A 20,184-nucleotide genomic window follows, 5' to 3' on the forward strand; every position below is an offset into this window, starting at 1 on the left:
ACCATTCTTAGCATGTTATAGGTATTTTTATATAATCAATTACTCCTAGATTCCCCATTGCCCCTAGATAAATTTGTTTTGTGTTCACAATCTGTCTCTTGCTGTCATCTACAAATTGTTTCAGAATTCTACAGCTAGAGCTTTTAGATTTGTGCAGGAGATGTAAGGCCATATCCAACAATGAGGTGGTGCGTTTTCTGATCAAACCCCTGTGAACCAGCTTGTTCTTGGTAGCCATGAGCAGAGTAGAATATACATTCTCCTCAGCCGCACTTCTCTCGGGGCAGAGAACAGTGAGAGGTAATGCAGACTGCCTTTGCAAGCACCTTCAAAGGCAATGTTCTGGTTGTTCTTTCAGTGTGTAGTGCAGATATTATGGCAAGATATCCCAGAGGGCTGATCCTCCACAGCTTTATGTGTAACCTACAGCTGAACTGCCAATAACATGCAAAACTTTATCTTTTTTTTTTAAAAAAACTTGATACTACAGTGTGTGTGTTTGTAATAACTGTCTGTATCCTTCAAGTACCAATACACAATATTTAACAGCAGGAATAAGCATTGGTATGCTGTACCTGCATTTGTAATGTAATACGTTCGAGGAGTCCCTGGCTTCTCTAGACATTGGCTTAGATCTGCCTGCTAATATAATTGCTGCAAGCTCCAGCAGTCATTATTTCAAGGTTAAATGTAATAAATGCTTCTTAGAAACACCACATTGTGGTTCCATTAGTGGCACAATATGAATGATAAATCTTTAGTGCCCAGCAAAATTTTGCAAACCTCAGCAGCTGAGGTACTATATTTATTTAATTTAAAATCATTATTAAAACAAAGTGAGGACAAATCTGAAATATAGACATCTGATAAGAGTTGTGTCCTGTGACTAGCAGCCAGGAAGGTGGTTGGAAATACAGTTGCAGTAATGTGATTTTTGTTTCCTCTAGATTTTTTTTTTTTAATTTAAAGCAACAGCTTAAAATTGATAAAAACAAATTGGGGGTATTAAGGGTGGGAGCAGCAAACGAACTCTACCTATAAAATCAGTCCAACTTGATTGCAACGATGCACAGCCAGGCAGCCAAATGCTATTTCCTTGCTTTCAGCATTGTTCAGCACTATTTTTTGTGTGTGTGTGTGTGTGTGTGTGTGTGTGTGTGTGTGTGTGTGTGTGAGAGAGAGAGAGAGAGAGAAGAGAGAGAGAGAGAGAGAGAGAGAGAGAGAGAGAGAGAGAGATGGCAAGTTCTGCTGCATGTCTTGACCCCACTGTAAATGGAGCAAACTTTGGAATATGGAATGGAAAAAACCGACAGCTCCTTTGTATTGCATGCATTGAATGGCTGAAAGTCTGCCTATCTAGAAGACTGGACGTGAGTTTGCAACTTCATAGGAATGCCCAGACCTATAGGAAAATGCATGCAGGAGTCATTTTCTCTGTTTCTGAAGCATGGTTTTATCCAGGGCTTTTTTGTTTTTTGTTTTTTAAAGAAAAAGTGGTACCAGAAATCTCAAGAGGGAAATGAAGTTTTCAGTGTGTTATAACTGTGTGTTCCCCTAGGGGAAAAAGCCCTGGCTGTATGCGAGAGCTTTGTGATCACATTGGAGTACACACACACAGTGTTTTTGTTTTAAAAGAAATGATTTGTACTGTCATAAAGTCAGATGCAGTCATACTGTTTCAGAGTGGCTGATCCGTAACACTTAGGTCTGGTTTGCACATGCTGGAGAATTAGACAGTAGAATGGACTGCAAGTGGTGGATTCCAGCTATGAATGTTCTTTCACATAAAAATTTCCCGTGTAGATGGAAACCTCGCACAGCAGAGGGCCTTCTTCTACCGTCCTCCTCTTTGCTTGTTGGGGTGGTTTCCTATTTGCAGGGAAGTTTACATTGAAGAACATTGCAAAATACTAACCTTCATTATCCCCTCATCCACGGTCATAAGTGGACCAGGCAATTCTACCATCTTTCTGCCTCCGTCTCCTACATGGGTGATGAGACTTTTTTTTTGCTCTGAGCTACTTCATTAGTGGAATTCTGTCTTTAAGACATTGTACAATTGGCAGGCTCCACTCCAACAAAGCACTTTACCGTATACTTAACTTTAAGCACGGCTTTCATGAGACTGCATATGTTTAAGAACACACTTGAGTGCTTTGTTGGATTAATGCCCAGGTAAAGTAGATCTGGAAACATAACTCAGTTATACTCCACAAGTTGTCATTACAAGTTACACTATACCTTGGCATCTAAAGAAGATTTTAATCTCTTTTGAACTCAGACACTTGTATGAAATTCAGGTTCTTCTTCACCTGATGTCTGTGGCCGATAAACTTACATCACAATAATTTACTGCTAACACATCACTGATACACTCTGTTTGCTTTTGACAAATTAATTTGATGTTTTTTACCCTTGAGAACAAAAGCATGCTTAAAATAGACCTGAATCAGTAACTGAAGTTTAGTTTGTTCATGCCTAATATAGGTGAAGTTCAATTTGTTTGTTCATGCCTTAATGTATGTGAAAAGCAGTTCTGTTACCCAGTGGGCAAATGAGCATGGCTTTCATCTGTGGGAAGTAAATTAAGTGGAATCTGATGGCATCTCTAAATTTCAACAACCCATGTGCAAAAGTGCAAAAAAATGAGCGAGGTCATGCAATTAAAACTAAAACTAATTTTTAAAATGTTCTTCTCTAGAGAACTAACCAATAAAAAAACCAGACTATAACAGTTTACTTAAAAAAATTAATATAGTCTCATGGGAATAGGTAAGTGTTTATTTTATTCTGTTACCCCCTGCCTTCCCCATAAGAGGGCAACAGGAATCTTAAGAAAGAATCTTGTATCCAAGTGAAGATACTTCATGAGAGGATCCATAATTGATTAGTGCTGCAGGGACACTTTCCTGGTTGTATAATAACTTGGGTTATCAAATAAGTCACTAATAGCTCCATACATGTAACTGAAAAGAGAGAATTTTTAGGGTCTCTCTCCATCGTAAGTGTTGGCCTTTTTCTCTCCAGATGCCACCATTCATACCAGTGAACTCATTTTCTGTTTCTCCTGCCCTCTTCTGGAGCTGGGTCAGGCCTGCAAAGGATTATTTCTTTATTTTGGATAAACAGAATTTAAATCTGTAGTGCACCGAGCCATCTTCCTTTTTTCAGCATGTTACTAAACTTCCAAGTTTCGTCCACCGGAGGGCGCCATAATAGCTTCTCTGACAATACAAATACAGACATTGTGAGCCAAGCAATATGTGCTCAGCCATACATGCAGCAGGTACCTTTTTAAAAAAAGAGTGATGCTTACATTCTAGGCATTCCAAACACAGGAAGATAAACTGCTAACAAAGTTTCCAACTGTTCATAAGCGTTCATAATGGCAGAGATTACCATTTGAAGAAATATTGTTAAAATACTTATATTAGCAGAGAACAAATGCAGAATGCAGTGCCTGAAATGTAGTTAAGATCATTTGTCAGATTCAGAGGTGGTAGTGTAGTAGTGGCATATAGCTTCCGATTTATTGATGATGTGCAAAGGACTGTTGTCGAAATAGGGCTCCCGGGGAGAGCCTGGACTCTCCTCTCTTTTTAGCAGCCCCAGAGCCATGAAGGTACTGTTGTTCGAAGAAACTTTCTTTTGACCTTAATATGTGGTGACCTGGAAATATGTCTAGGAAGGCATAAACCGCTGACAACTTCAGTCTCAAAGCTCTGACAGATTTGTAATGCGAGGTCCTGATTTGTAATGCGAGGTCCTGTTTGTTTCCTAAAACATCGCGAGTACAGATAACAGTTCATGATAGAAAGTCACAGAGAGAAATGAGCAGTAGAGATTAGCTCTTCAGAAATAAGACTTCTGCCTTTGGAAAAGACATAACTAGGGAAACTTTAGCCGTAAGATGGGAAATTCTGCCGATATCGAAGCTCTCTTACTGTTACCAGGCTGGATCCTCCCCCGCTGTCAGTAATTCCTCTTCCTGTCACTACAGTGAAAAAGAATCTAAACACTGTCATCTGAAACTAACATTCTCTTCCCTCTAGCTGAGATAACAATCTTGTTCTCTTCCCTAACAAAGAAAAAATCTGGGCAATTTAAAAGCTGGTATAGGCCTGCCTCATCAGATCTGTGTCAACAAATAGAGCTGAATGAATCCCAGAGTCGCTCTGCAAGAGGAGGAAGACTCTGTTAATATGGTAGTTCTTTTAACACTGGGAAGGAATGCAGAGTTGTAGGAGAAAATCTTTCTGAAGAAACCAATATAAATTCTTTAAGAGTAGCTGTGCTTCTGGCAGTAGGAAATCTAAAATGCTGTGGAACTGTACAGATTAGCTGGTTTATCATGACATGAATTTTTACTAGCAAAACATGAAGGAGAAAAGTGAACCCAGCTTTGAAATAACCAGCGTGAAAGACTTCAGCAAGTTGACCAGAGCTAAGTTATGCAAATTGTTTTTGCTGGCCACAGATTGGGTGAGAATTTTCATAATTTGTACTGGAATTAGAAAATATGGGTCTTGTACCTTCTCCTATGCCTGTGTGATGTACCTAATAACTGATGTTGTGCTTGGAAACTGTTTTTTCCAGGGTTTTCTGATAAATTCAAAACCTGAGAATGCCTGTGAACCCATAACTCCTCCGCCCCTGAAAGACAATTCTTCCCGCACATTTATTGTATTAATCAGAAGACTTGATTGCAACTTTGACACAAAGGTAGGTAACATTTTTAAAAGCTCTGAAAATTTGGAGTTGCTGTCTTTTCAGAATAAAGTTTGAATTTGTTTTTAAAAGTGTCCCACAATCTGATTTATCCATACACATTTCTGATTCATTTTTGATGCCTAAATGTTTACGTTGGTGTTAACAGTAGAGACACAAGATAATCCAAGATAAACTCAGCAAACATAACTTATTCAATGGCTCTGTGTTTTTTAACCTTTTGAAGAACCCCAGCATAATTGATTTGCTAACCTAGACAATTTTGAATGAATTTAAATCTAGGATAATGATTTGATTTCCTAGGAAACCCTGAAACCAGGGGACACGATCAGCAGAAGTTGCTGATGGTCACAGATTTTTCCCATAGTCTGCCCCCCAGAAGTCCTAACAGATAAAATCACCCTTTCTGTCCCTTCCATCACTGATGTTTTAAATGGCTTCTCATCATAGTCTTATATCAAAATACCTTAATGTTAAACTCATAATTCAGATCTGTTAGACAACCATATAAAACATATTGTTCATTTGTGGACAATACGGTGGCTGCATAGGATAGATCTTGCCAAAGATTTTCACAGTGGAATGCAGTAATGGAACTATCTATAGCTCACTCATTTAATCCCTTGCTGACTTTACTGCAGCAGTAGGAACCTAAGCAATAGCAATAGAAATGTGACAGTGGGTTTGTGTGTGTGTGTGCGTGCGTGCTGTATGCAGAAGCGGTACCTTTGCATCTCCCAAATGATTTAAATGCCTATAGCATCGTGAACTACAGCAATACAGGGATGTATGTCCTTTCCTTTAGGAAAGATAACTGTTGTGATCTAAACCATAATGGGAAAGAGAGCAGTACAGTTAACCTACTGTAACAGAAGAAACTTCAGTGTAGGACTGATGCTACTGATGGATCCAGTTAGACAGCACATGCCTAAAGAAATATGATTTGACTTTGCAGGACACTGTTGTAGTGGGAGTTGTATTACTTGTGCCTGAGGGATGTCTATGGAGCCCAAGGCCTCTTGAAAATTATCCAGTAATGGGAGAAATAACAGGCAGTTGGTGATGACACAGCAGCTAGGCATGGCCAATAGTTGCTGAAGTTGCATCTGAGAATTAAATCAGTAGACTGGGAAACAATTGCAGTCGTTCCAAGCTCCTTAACAGGAAAGTATGCATGAATTAATGTTTGAAAATACACAGTTCTTTATAGTAATGCTCTGTAGATCACTCTGAATTCCTTGACAGGAAACATTGAGCACCTTGCTGCTCTCAGTTCTGCAGACATCAGGACTGAAAGCACCATTATTCTTTTTCTTATTGTCGTTCAAGTTTGGGTCTGTTTGGATATTACTTTACCTTGAGTAGTCTCATTTTTTAATTTATTAGAAATGTACTTGCTTGCCCTTCCAGCAGCACCATGTGGCTTACAGTGAAACCAAGTTTGCACAGCGAACTGACAATGATCTCATTGACAATAAACAACAAAGCCGGACTTCCGGTTTATGGCGGCACGTTAGCAGACTCACCTCCCAGACTTCGCGGGGGTGAAGCTGCGCTCCGGCCGAAGGAGGGGGTGCGCAGGCTCGTCACCCCCCCAGGGACCCGGCTGAAGGGGCTCTGGCCAGGGGACTTATGAGAGGTTGCCTCTTCTCCAGCGGAATGCTGGGGAATTGAGGCGCCTCTCCGTCCTAAAGGTTCTTCGAGCTGCGAGGCCGAATGGACTCAAGTGATGCCAACCGGGGCAAGCGTAGGAGGTCAAGCGGCAGAAATGATTTTTAAAAAGGGGGTCTGAGGACCAACTATGAACATGAGTCTAACGTAAGCGGTGGTGAAAGAGAAAAGAAAGCTCCCTACCCCATTCTGTAAAACAGAAAGCGAGGCGGGTGGGGGAGGGACTCCTCCCAACTGCATGAACTTTTGAGCGAATCGAGGGGGGGGAGCAGAAGAGAAAGCATGCATAACTGTTAGGAAATACTCACCAAGGCGAGTTTAAGCGTTTGGGCGCATATTCAGAGACTTTCAAAATATTTGTCAAAGTAAACAATCGAGAAAGATGGCAGGGAAGAGGATGGAGAAAGAGAAACCTTTGAAACTGAAACTAACGGAGAGCCTCAAACCGGAAGGATCCAACGAGCTGGCAAAGACTTTGGCAGAATCCATGCGCCCCCTACTGGACCACATGAATAATCTCAAGGAGCAGATGTTGAAAATGACTCAGTGTATCACCACGCAGCAAACACAGATAAGCAAGACACTTAAAATGATGAATGAAACAGCTGAGAAGGTGAAAGAAGTGGACCCCACTGCACAAAAGGTGAAAAAGAAAGTTCAAAAGCTGGAAAAGAAGCAAGTTTCTACAGAAGATCAGCTGCTACAATTACAAATGGAAATGGCTAATATGATTCTTCGCTTCCAAGGCTTGCCAGAGACTAAGGGAGAGAATCTGAAAAAACTAATGAGTGAAATATTGGCCCCAGTGACAGATATGAAGGCGGAATTCCTGTTAAACGAAATGGATGTGGCCTATAGGTCATATTCAGGATACCTAAAGAAAAATAATCTGCCTGGGGAAATTGTGGTAAGATTCTCGAAGAGGCATGTGAGGGATGCAATCCTGAAAGCAGTATCTGGAGCACCGCTGAAAGTGAAGGAGAATACCATCAGAACATTGAAAGACATTCCATTTGAGATAAGACAAAGGAGAAAGAAATATAAAAACTAATTCTTTTTCTACAGACAAATGCAATTGGATATAGATGGTATCAAGGATAAAAAAGAAAAGATTGACTCTGTTCAGAAAGCACGGGGATTTTTAAGAGTCCAGTTGGGTGGGCTGGGGGAAGAAGGAAAAAAAAAAGGATGCACAGTAAGTCCAATGGCGAGCTGGATTAGGAATCTTCTGGGGAGGACTCTCTTTCAGAGAAAGGGGCGGCAGTCCCTAAAAGTCCTTATAAGCTTCGGAAGAGAGTAGGCAAGGAGAAGTAAAGGCTGAAGAACTCTGAATTGTGCCTTTAAAAAAAATGTTGAAATGAGATGCTTTGGGGTGTTTCAGTTTGACAGTTAAACTTTAAATTTAAGACTTGACAATAAACAACAAAGCCCAGGAAAACCTGCCTGCTTCAGCAAAATGCTCTCGGAAAAATGCTCTCTGAAATAATACAGTTTGGCAAGCCCTTCTAAAGGCTGGGAGGGATGGAGGCTTCCTCACCAATTCTGGGAGCCCATTCTAGAGGGTGCGGGCAACGGTGGAAAAGTCTCTTTTGACACACAAAGTTAAGATGTTTCACTTGGGGGGGGGGATTGTCCCACAGCTATTTGTGGGTGCTGTCAGGTCGCTTCTGACTTATGGCGACCCTCTGAATTAATGACCTCCTAAACATTCCTGTCGTTAACAGCCTTGCTCAGGCCTTGCAAACGGAGGGCCCTCGGGGCTTCCTTGATTGAATCGATGCACCCATCTCGTGTTGGGTCTTCCTCTTTTCCAGCCACCTTCAACTTTTCCTAGCCTTATTGTCTTTGCCTGTGACCGTTGTCTTCTCATAATGTAACCAAAGTATGATAGCCACAGTTTGGTCATTTAAGCTTCTAGGGAGAGCTCAGGCTGGATTCTTTCTGCTGGTCCATGATATCCATAAAACTCTCACTTGGTGTAGTGGTTAAGAGCCAATTTGGTGTAGTAGTTAAGAGTGGTGGACTCTAATCTGGAGAACCGGGTTTGATTCCCCACACCTCCACATACAGCCAGCTGGGTGACCTTGGGTCAGTCACATTTCTCTCAGAGTTGTTCTCTCAAGAGCAGTTCTCTCAGAGCTCTCTAAGTCCCACCTACCTCACAGGGCGTCTGTTGTGGGGAGAGGAAGGGAAGGTGATTGTAAGCCTCTCTGAGACTCCAAGTGAAGGGCGGGGTATAAATCCAATCTCTTCTTCTTCCTAGCGCTGCTCAACACCACATTTCAAAGGAATCACTTTTCCTGTCAACTTTCTTCACATCCATACATAGTAATAGGAAAAGCTATGGTATGAATTCTACAGTATGAATTATCTTAATCTTGGCTGCCAGCAACACAATGTTACACTTTAGGATCTTTTCTAGCTCCTTCATGGCTGTCCTTCCCAGTCTCAGTCTCCTCCTGATTTTTTGGTTGCAGTCTCCCTTTTGGTTAATGATGGAACCCAGGAATAGAAAATCTTAAACAATTTCAGTTTCTTCATTGTCAGCCTTTAAATTGTGTAATTCTCCAGTACTCACTACTTTTGTCCTCTCGATGTTCAGCTGTAATCCTGCTTTGGCACTTTCTGCTTTAACCTTCTTAAGTAGTCGTTTCAAGTCTTCACTGCTTTCTGCCAGTAATGTGGTGTCATCTGCATATCTCAAATTGTTAATGTCCCTTCCACCAGTTTGCAGTCCACCTTCATCTAAATCTAAACCAGCTTTCCTTATGATACGTTCTGCATGTAGACTGAAGAGAGATGGAGATAAAGTACGTCCTTGTCTGACACCTTTGTCAATTGGGAACCATTCTGTTTCTCTGTATTCTGTCCTAACAGTCGCCTCTTGTCCAGAGAATAGGTTGCACATCAAAATAATCAGATGTTGAGGCACATCCTTCTATTTTAAAACCAACCGTAGTTTTTCATGGTCCACGCAGTGAAAAGTCATGCTGTAACCTATGAAACACATCATATTTGCTATATGATCTTGAGCACCTCTTCCTTTTCTGAATCCAGCTTGAACATCTGGCATTTTTTATTCCGTATATGATAACAGCCTTTGGTGCAAGATTTTGAGCATCACTTTACTTCCATGAAAAATTAATGTGATAGTCCAATAGTTGCTGCGGTCTTTGACATCTCTTTTTTTGGAATTGGAATGCAGATTGAGTGTTTCCAGTCTGTGGGCCATTGTCTTGTTTTCCATATTTGTTGGCATATTCTTGCTGTCAGAACCCACAGCCTTACTGTCCAAGTCTTTCTCCCCAGTGGAGACCCAGAGCTGCATTGTTCTCCTTTCATCCATTTTATCCCCACAGCAACCCTGTGAGGTAGGTCTGGCTGAGAATATGTCACCTAGCAACTTTCATTTGTGGGTGGAGATCTGAGTATTAGAGACACATGACAGGTTGCTTGAAAGCTCCTTTACTACATGTTGTCTGTTGTGAAGATAACCTGGTTCAGGGTGTTCCAATTCCCTTCATTTTTGGCACTGCAACTTCTACCATCATTCTTGGATTGGTGGACAGTTTTCAGACATGTACCATTATCTTCTGAGTTATGCCTGCCACAAACAGAGACCCTTAGCTTCCACTGCAGATAGCACGGGGGGTTGTCTAGGGTTGCCAGGTCCCCTCGTTGCGCCAGTGGGGGGATTTGAGGGGTATTCTGGGACATTCCCAATGTGATGATGTCACCTGGAAGTGATGTCATCATGTTGGGGACATCGCGTGGCGATGCTCTGGTTTGAGGCCAAACCTCTATGGTAAAACTGGCTTCAAATCATAGAGTTTTGCCCTCGAACCAGAGTGTCACTGTACAACACCCTGAACATGATGATATCACTCCCGGGTGATGTCATTGTGTCGAGGACGTCAAGCAGTGACATTGCTGTTTGGGGGTGGGGTTCCCCCGCTGGCCAGCTGGCCAGCAGGCCAGCAGTAGGCAAATGCCTCAGAAACTGGGGGAACCCCCACCAGGATCTGGGGACTAGCAGCCCTAGGTTTGTCTCACCTGGGCCAGGGTTTCCCCATGTATTTTCCATTTTGGTTTGGATCCCACCAACTGGTCTTCTAGCTTTCTCCTCTAATGAGTTATCCCTGCAAGCGTGATGCAGTGGTTAAAGTGTCGGACTAGGATCTGGGAAACCCAGGCTCAAATCCTTGCTCTGCAATAGAAGCTTGCAGGGGGATCTTGGGACAGTCACACACTCTCAGCCTAACCTACCTCACAAGGTTGTTGTGAGGATAACATGGAGGAGAGAAGAAGAAGAGGAAGAAGGAGGAGGAGGAGGAGGAGATTGAATTTATACCCCGCCCTTCACTACCCAAAGGTGTCTCAGAGCGGCTTACAAACTCCTTTTCCCTTCCCCCCCCCACAACAGACACCCTGTGAGGTAGGTGGGGCTGAGAGGGCTCTTGACAGAAACGGCTCTTTTTCAAGAACAGCTCTTATCAGAACTATGGCTTGCCCAAGGTCATCCAGCCAGGTGCAAGTGGAGGAGTGGGGAATCAAACCCGGTTCTCCCAGATTAGAGTCCGTGCACTTAACCACTACACCAATCCTGTGTGGAGAGAAGTCATGTGGGATAAGGGCTATAATAGGAAGGGAAATTGGGCACGCTTGAGCAAAACAAGTTGGTGGGATCCAAACCATTTCCTTTGGGATAGCTGGGACAGCATCATTTCTGTTAATGTACAATGTACAGGGAAAATCTCTGGGCAGGACAACACACAAATGGGGCTGAATCAATGACTGTACAGATTTAGCAGCAGCAGCAGAAAAGTAGGGCTCTCATCTGGAAAGGCATGATAGAATTCCGTTGACGTAAGTAATAGGATTCATTTATAATTCATGGTGTTTATGGCTGTGGTCTTATCTCTACCACGTTCAAATTAATTAATTCAATATGTGTTCATTAAATTATTAATTAGCATTTTTATTTCTAACAACATTTACATGGGAAAACTAAAGATGCCTGTTCCATATTCCACTTAATCACATGGCTATCTTCATAGGCCTGGCATCTTCTGCCTAAATTCTTCCCAGTTCTAAATTCTTTTACGTGATCTTTAGGAGAAAAGGAAGCCAGTGCAGGATACCTGAAACATTGGCCATAATTCTGAACTCTAGTCATACCCAAGGGCTTACAGTAGGTGGGAGAACTGGGTTTGATTCCCCACTCCTCCACTTGCAGCTCCTGGAAGGCCTTGGGCAAGCAATAGTTCTGGCAGAGCTGTTCTCTCAAGGACAGCTCTGGAAAGAGCTCTCTCAGTCCCGCCTACCTCACAGGGGAGGGGAAGGGAAAGGAGTTTGTAAGCTGCTCTGAGACTTCGAGTGAAGGACGGGGTATAAATCCAATCTCCTCCTCCTCCTCCTCTTCTTCGACTCCTGACTTTTCTTTTTCTTTGAGTAGCAGCCATCATGTCCCATCACAGACTTGTTTAGACAAAAGCATTTTGCTATGCTGTGAGAGGGGCTGTCGCTGGGGACAGGAAGGAAAAAGAAAGCCCTGCTGGTATGTATACATAATTATTGTTAGGGATGCATTCAGCAAACCACAAGGGGAGCAGATCTCACAGATGGGACTTTTCTGCTTCTGTTCTGCTGCAGCCTTCTGAGCACCCAAGAATTCTGTTCTGGGGAGTTAGGGGACCCTTCACAAACAGCATGGGGGCAAAGTGGGGGATCTGCAGTGGGAAAGGGTAATGGGTTAAAATTGCTCTCTCCTCTGCTGAAAGAAGTACCCGTGTGTGAGTGTGAGTGTGTGTGTGTATAAAGTGCCAGCAAGTTCCACCCAACTTGTAGCGACCCCGGCAAGGGGCTTTCAAGGCAAGTGAGAAACAAAGGTGGCTTGCCATTGCTTGCCTGCAGAGTCTTCCTTGGTGGTCTCCCTTCTGAGTACCAACCCTGCTTAGCTTCTGAGATCTGGTGAGATCATGCTACACCATACCACCTTTCCTCCCAAGTACCCTTCTATTGGTGGAAAACACTGCTTGGATACAAATCGTTATAACCTGATCCTTTTCCCTTTCCTTTTCCTTTTCTTTTGTTATCCCTTGTTTAAAGACTCTTAATAAAATTCATTTAAAAATCATTATAATTCCCCACCCCCAACCCATGGCGAGTATGACAACTAGTGTGACTATACAGATCCGTCTGTATGCAGCACAGAACCTTCTATAACATGAGAAATAATACCATGCCAATCTACAACATTTGTGTAAGGAGAAGCATAAAGACCGTACCTCTGTAAAGTGTAGTGGTATTAAGATTAAAAATGGATATTTTATTAACAGATACTTTCATCTGGCTTGCAGGTTTTGAATGCTCAAAGAGCTGGCTTTAAAGCAGCCATAGTTCACAATGTTGATTCCGATGAACTCATTAGCATGGGATCCAAAGACAGTAAGTACAGGTATCAGTTCACTTGTGTTTGAAAACCATTCTGTCCCCCCTGGAAAAGCAGCTTCACAATCTTTCCAGCAGAAGTCAAGTTTTCTGCTCTCAACTTAGCCAACAGCATCTGTTTTGCCTTTCACATATTGTATTTGTACCGTATGGGGTTGAGCTTCTTGTACAAGGCATTCTTCTTCTGCCTGTTAATGGGGGAAATAGCTGATGTACCAATGTCTTTCATAATCCTTTCTAGACTATCGGAGAACAAGTTTAAATAGGTAACTGAGTAAAAAAGCTGAAATGGTATACTGTTCCAAGTATCCATTCTTCTCTACTGCCTGAGATTCCAAAATATTGTGAACAATCCACAGCATTAGAAAACTCTGGAAGCAGCCCAAGCTGTATCCTCACTTCTTCGTACATTAGGCATATCCCAGTGGTTGGACTTTTGGCATCTGGGGCAAATGTTGCATACATTAACCCTGTGAGTTTTGAATGATGGCTTGGATCCTGCCTGGAATTTCCACAGGCAACTGGGGGGGTGTTTCCACTGATTCCCCCTTACTGTGGGAGACAACTGATTTTCCCCAAGCTGTTCTTGGGGATCCCCTGTCCCCCAAGAGCAGCACTGGAGGAGGATTATAGGCTTCTGCAGGGGTGTGGAATGTATGGAAATTGCCCTTGCTCCTTGCATCATTAGAAATTCTAGACAGGATTTAGGCAATTTGGAGTTATCCTTAAGAAAGTAAAATTATTTCATCTCTCTTCCCTTTTCATATCTAGGGACATCTGTGTTTAAATGAGCAACCCAACTATAACATGTTCCTTTTCTTTTGAGTGTTTGATACTGAATAAATTAGATAATAATTAAAAATGTATTACAAAATATATTAAAATATATTTTGAATTAAATTGAATGCCTGTTTTTTGGGTGACATTCATTTTTCTTTTCTTTACAACGTAATAAAACTTCTACCACAGTTATTGTGGAACTCTATCCCTTTTCTTATTTAATATGCTATTTGCATACAAAACAAAATGATGATCTGTGTAGTCGGTACTGTTGCTTTTTTTTAAAAGAGACATTTGGATACCATGAAGGAAAGCTTCAAAACCCATTATTGCAGCTGTTGCCCCTGTGCAGTTTGAATGAATGCTGCATTCTCCATTGAAGATCCTTTTCTTAACTAAGAGACCACGCCCACCACCCTGTGTCAAAATCCTGAAGGTGCCCGCAGGTTCACATGTTTTGGGACCCCAATTACACATTGTTGGCAGTGTGTGAATTCTCAGCCTACATTCTTTTTTCCTTAGTTTGATTTTACTAAAATAGAAGGTAAAGGATGGGCAGCAAAGCACTTTTAATCATTTTACAATATCATTGGTCACTTTTTATTTTCCATGGAAGAGTCATAGTTCCAAACAGGGAGAACAAATTTCCAGACTGCGCACTGATTTTTTGTGGGGTTTTTTTTTTGCAAAATTAATCAAAACTGAGGCTTCTGAAGCACTTTCTATACCAAGAAGGTAGAGGGAAGTGGGGATGGGTTCTTTGCTTTGGGGAAGAAAAACTGTGGTTTCAGTTTCTATGTGCCTCCTGAACAGTCACAGGGAAAGGTTTTCATAGATATGATGGCTGTGATCAGGGCTTTTTTTTGGTGGGGGGAAGAGGTGCCTGAACTCCCAAGAAGGAAATGAAGTTTTCAATCTGTATACTGAAAACTCATGAACTTTTAAATATTTTTAAAAGAATTTTGTTGAAGACGTTCCGGAACTCCATTCCAGTGTGTTCCCCCAGGAAGAAAAGCCCTGCCTCTGATGTCCCTGCCTGTGATGGGCTCAGTACCTTTGCTACCCAGCTGTTAGGTTATAGTTGAAGGTCCCTGGTTCTTTTTCCTGTTCCCTTGAAGACCCTTTAGATTTTATCCCCAAAATTCAAGAAGCAAGCAGCACCAGGAAAAACAATGGATCCCACTTTGGGGATCGCTGCATTAAAGTATAAGGGTGCTTTCAGGTGCTTTCCCCCCATCACCTAGATTTCAGATACACCGATTCAGCCTGTTTTGTACCTGCAAGCTGCACAGGGACTACATCAGTCAATTTCTCTGTAGATGGCTATTGCTGCAAGTAGCACTGAGCTACCAGAATCAGGGCCAAAAGTACCATAACTAATATCCTCAATACCCATTAGTTTTTTTCCCCTGTGACATCATTCATGGAGGAATCGGTCTATGAAACCCATATGCCAAAACCATCGCTTTTTGAGATATCTGTGAATAGAATGCCATTAGCTCATCAGAGATAATTTATCATGGATAACTGGCAGTCAAGTATGAATGTTTAAATTAGGTACACAACACAAAGATTAATGTTTGCTGATCTGGGCCAGTAAAGTTTTATTATTATTTTCCATCTCTAAGAAAAGTTTTATCATGCCATTGCTTCTGAGTCTCCATTTCAGTGGTCTCATTTCCAACCTATTACTTTCATTGTTTCAGCATATGTTCTGTTAACTGAGGAAGTATTAATGGAAGTCAAAAGGTAACCAGAATAACAGACAAGTTTGGCCTTGGAGAACAAAATGAAGCAGGGCAAAGGCTAACAGAGTTTTGTCAAGAGAACACGCTGGTGATAGCGAACACCCTCTTACAACAACCTAAGAGGCGACTACACATGGACATCACCAGATGGGCAACACTGAAATCAGATGGAGTATATAATTTGCAATCAAAGATGGAAAAGCTCTATCCAGTCAGTAAAAACAAGACCTGGAGCTGACCGTGGCTCAGATCATGAGCTACTCATTGCAAAATTCAGACTTAAACTGAAGAAAGTTGGGAAAACCACTAGGCCATTCAGATTTTACCTAGATCAGATCCCTGATGAATATACAGTGGAGGTGAAGAATAGGTTTAAGGGACTAGATTTGATAGAGTGCCTGAAGAACTATGGACGGAGGTTCGTGACATTGTACAGGAGGCAGCAATCACCACCATCCCAAAGAAAAAGAAATGCAAGAAAGCAAAGTGGCTGTCTGATGAGGCTTTACAAATAGCAGAGGAAAGAAGGAAAGTGAAAGGCAAAGGTGAAAAGGAAAGATTCACCCAACTGAATGCAGATTTCCAGAGAACAGTGAGGAGAGATAAGGAGGCTTTCCTGAATGAACAATGCAAAGTAATCGAGGAAAACAATAGAATGGGAAGGACTAAAGATCACTTCAAGAAAATTGGAGAAATCAAAGGATCGTTCCATGCAAAGCTGGCCATGATAAATGACAAAAACGGTAGGGACCTAACAGAAGCAGAAGAGATTAGGAAAAGATGGCAAGAATAACAGAAGCAGAAGAGATTAGGAAAAGATGGCAAGAATAACAGAAGCAGAAGAGATTAGGAAAAGATGGCAAGAATAACAGAAGCAGAAGAGATTAGGAAAAGATGGCAAGAATAACAGAAGCAGAAGAGATTAGGAAAAGATGGCAAGAATAACAGAAGCAGAAGAGATTAGGAAAAGATGGCAAGAATAACAGAAGCAGAAGAGATTAGGAAAAGATGGCAAGAATAACAGAAGCAGAAGAGATTAGGAAAAGATGGCAAGAATAACAGAAGCAGAAGAGATTAGGAAAAGATGGCAAGAATAACAGAAGCAGAAGAGATTAGGAAAAGATGGCAAGAATAACAGAAGCAGAAGAGATTAGGAAAAGATGGCAAGAATAACAGAAGCAGAAGAGATTAGGAAAAGATGGCAAGAATAACAGAAGCAGAAGAGATTAGGAAAAGATGGCAAGAATAACAGAAGCAGAAGAGATTAGGAAAAGATGGCAAGAATACACAGAAGAAATATACAAGAAATACCTCAATGCCCTTGACAACCACGACGGTATAATCACTGACCTCGAGCCAGACATCCTGGAATGTGAAGTTAAATGGGCCTTAGAAAGCATTGCTAACAACAAAGCTAGTGGAGGTGATGGTATCCCAGCTGAGCTATTCAAAGTCTTAGAAGAGGATGCTGTTAAAACTGCAGATGGTGACAGCAGCCATGAAATTAAAAGACGCCTGCTCCTTGGGAGGAAAGCGATGGCAAACCTTGACAGCATAATAAAAAGTAGAGACATCGCCCTGCCAACAAAAGTCCGTATGGTCAAAGCAATGGTATTCCCAGTAGTACTGTATGGCTGCCAGAGTTGGACTATAAGGAAAGCCAAGCACCGAAGAATAGATTCTTTTGAATTATGGTGCTGGAGAAGACTCTTGAGAGTCCCCTGGACTGCAAGGAGATCAAATCAGTCAATCCTAAAAGAAATCAACCCTGAGTGTTCCCTGGAAGGCCAGATACTGAAGCTGAAGCTCAAATACTTTGGCCACCAAATGAGAAGGGAGCACTCACTGGAGAAGACCCTGATGCTGGGAAAGATTGAAGGTCAAAGAAGAAGGGGACGACAAAGGTTGAGATGGCTAGATAGTGTTATCGATGCAATGAACATGAAATTAAGCAAACTCCGGAGCACAACGGAAGATGGGAGGGCCTGGCATGATGTGGTCCATGGGGTTGCGAAGAGTCGGACTCAACTGTGCGACTGAACAACAAACCTGCCAGAGGTATAGGTCTGATCGAACAAAAAATTGAAATCAATGAAGGTCAATTGAAACATAACTGTATATAATGTTCTGTTACAAACATTGTTTATGTGCTGTCCTTTTACGGCTACTTTTCACATCTTGTTTTACTCCTGGTGTTCTAAAACTCTGTTTTGAGATCCAAAATGACTACCGAGGCACCATGAAAATCCATAGAGGTGATGGACTTGCATTTGCAAACTGGAGCTTTAAAAGGATATGGGAAACTTTTATTTTCGCATGTGGCAAGGAAATGCAGGAGGTTGTTGTGCTTCCTGTCACTTTCCTACTTGCATCTCCTTCGCATCTGCTTTGAAACAGTATCAGAAACTCCTGTTCCTGCATGCAGACTGCTGAAAAACCCTTTTCCTGTAGGGGTTATCCACACAGAAGCAGTTATGCTTGAATGCTTCTTATTCTCTCCCTCCAGTGCCCAATTCTATGCAAAGTATGCAGGCTAACATCAACACATCCCTGGTAACAGCAGGATTGGCAAGCATTTAAATGTTTTCCATGCTTAACACCATCACGGGAAAGAGTATTTGACTATACAGAACAGTAATTTCGGAAACTATGCTCAAACAGCCTTGGACTTGATGTGGGTTCAGGAAGAACGAGAATAACAAGTGGTCGTATTACCCCACCACACGCTCTTTACAAATGAAACAGAACTCTCACATTACAGACTTCCAATGTGTGAATGTACACCTGCTGTTTGAAAGAGGGGTATCTAGCCCTTTGTCAAAGGTGGACAGGAGGCAGTGGTGTTCTGAATTAGAGAGCCACACAAGTAGAAAGAATAGAGCTGTTTTGTGAGCAAGAGAGAACTTAGCATGGTATTTAGATTTCCTTAAAGTGCTCAATGTGTACTGATACAAAGGACATTGTTTTGCATGAAAAAACACATATCAAATAACGTTTTTTGTTCTCTGAAATATTCTGACTCTCTTTTGACACATAGAGGCCGCTAGAAGCGGCTTTATTAGTAGAAGAGAGATAAATACAGATACGCGAAGCTATTAGACCAGGGATCCCCAGCTGTTCTGAGCCTGAGGGGCAGGTTTGGAATTCTGACACAGGGTGTAGGGCACAACCACAGAATGGCTGCCTCAAACACAGAAGAAGCCCAAGTGCAGAGAAGAAGGGTAATTAAAAATACATTGGGAAAGAACAGTGGGAGAGAATAAAGCAAACACTGTGGTTGCAGCAGCTGAAACAATGTTATTTTAATTTGCATAGCCAATCAGATCTTCAGTGGCAAATCAAAAGCTGTGATGGGCAAGAGCCCCACCTGGCCCCACCCACTTCCTAAAAACATTTGATCGGCACCAAAAAAGGTGTTGGGCTTGGCAGGCACCATGGCGCCCACAGGCACCGCATTGGAGACCCCTATACTAGGCTGTACATAATTTTGTGAATCCTCTGTATTAGGAGTCTTTTTTTTAAATTGTTTAGATTTATATCCCGCCTTTCCAGATATCTGGCTCAAGGCGGCTAACAACATTAAAATGGCATAAACAACCAAGTTAAAACAATTAATAAATACCATACCAATTAAAACAACAGCAGTCGCAATTAACCCAACAGAAATGGCGGTAATCCAAATCCCATCCAACGATAGGGGTAGCGTCCAGCGGAATCTCAGGCCCGAGGGTGTTCTGAAATTTCAGACCAGATGATGTTGCACAGCACACTCATCAGTGGCAGCCCCTAGTCGAAAGCCTGGTGGAAGAAGAGCTCCGTTTTACAGGCCCTGCGGAACTGTAAAAGGTCCTGCAGGGCCCTGATGTTCTCCGGGAGCTCATTCCACCAGGTTGGGGCCGCCACTGAGAAAGCCCTGGTCCTGGTGACATTCAGCCTGGCTTCTTTCGGACCAGGGAGGGTCAGGCGATGTTGTGACCCTGACCGCAGTGCTCTCTGGGTCTGAGTCTGCACATTGCTTTACTTATATTCAACAACCTTTACTAGTGGCATACAAATAAATTTATTCTACATTGTTATTCTTAGTCCTTTATTTTTTGTTCTTTTCTTTCTTTTTAAATAGTTGAGGTCTTAAAGAAGATTGACATTCCATCTGTCTTTATTGGTGAATCATCTGCTAATGCCCTTAAAGAAGAATTCACATATGAGAATGGGTATGCAAAAGTGTATTTTTGTTTGGGAAATATCTTGATTCCTTTTTACTGAAGTTAGGGTTGCCAATCCCCATTTGGGGGCAGGGGATCCCCTGGTTTAGAGCCCCTGCCCCTGCTTCAGGGCTGTCAGAAAGTAGGAGGGGGGAATGGCTGCTGGGCCCTCTGTTGTACTTTATGGAGACCGGTCCCCATATGGTATAATGGAGAATTGATTCATGGGTATCTGCGGCTCGGGGTGGGGGCTGTTTTTTGAGGTAGATGCACCAAATTTTCAGCATAGCTAATAGTGGCTCTCCTGGAAAAAACCCCAAGTTTCAAAAAGAATGGACCGGGGATCCAATTCTATGAGCCCCAAAAGAAGGTGCCCACATCCTCCATTATTTCCAGTAGAGAAGAAGAAGAAGAAGAGATTGGATTTATACCCCACCCTTCACTACCCAAAGGAGTCTCAGAGTGGCTTACAAACTCCTTTCCCTTCCCCTCCCCACAACAGACACCCTGTGAGGTAGGTGGGGCTGAGAGAGCTCTGACAGAAACTGCTCTTTTCCAAGAACAGCTGTGCCAGAACTATGGCTTGCCCAAGGTCATCCAGCAGG

The 20,184-nt window shown here is 42.2% G+C and overlaps 1 protein-coding gene across 1 annotated transcript in view; it reads left to right on the forward strand.

Moving 5' to 3' along the window:
• RNF13 (ring finger protein 13) overlaps positions 1-20,184 on the forward strand; it is a 63,697-nt gene that overhangs the window by 17,324 nt on the left and 26,189 nt on the right. The window contains exons 4-6 of the mRNA XM_015424268.1: positions 4,597-4,722; positions 12,759-12,846; positions 19,498-19,588. Of these exons, the coding sequence (XP_015279754.1) occupies positions 4,597-4,722; positions 12,759-12,846; positions 19,498-19,588 (305 nt within the window). The remainder of the gene's footprint in view (positions 1-4,596; positions 4,723-12,758; positions 12,847-19,497; positions 19,589-20,184) is intronic.

Source organism: Gekko japonicus, unplaced genomic scaffold, assembly GCF_001447785.1.
Source record: "Gekko japonicus isolate JY-2015 unplaced genomic scaffold, Gekko_japonicus_V1.1 scaffold618, whole genome shotgun sequence".
NCBI classification, from domain to species: domain Eukaryota; kingdom Metazoa; phylum Chordata; class Lepidosauria; order Squamata; family Gekkonidae; genus Gekko; species Gekko japonicus.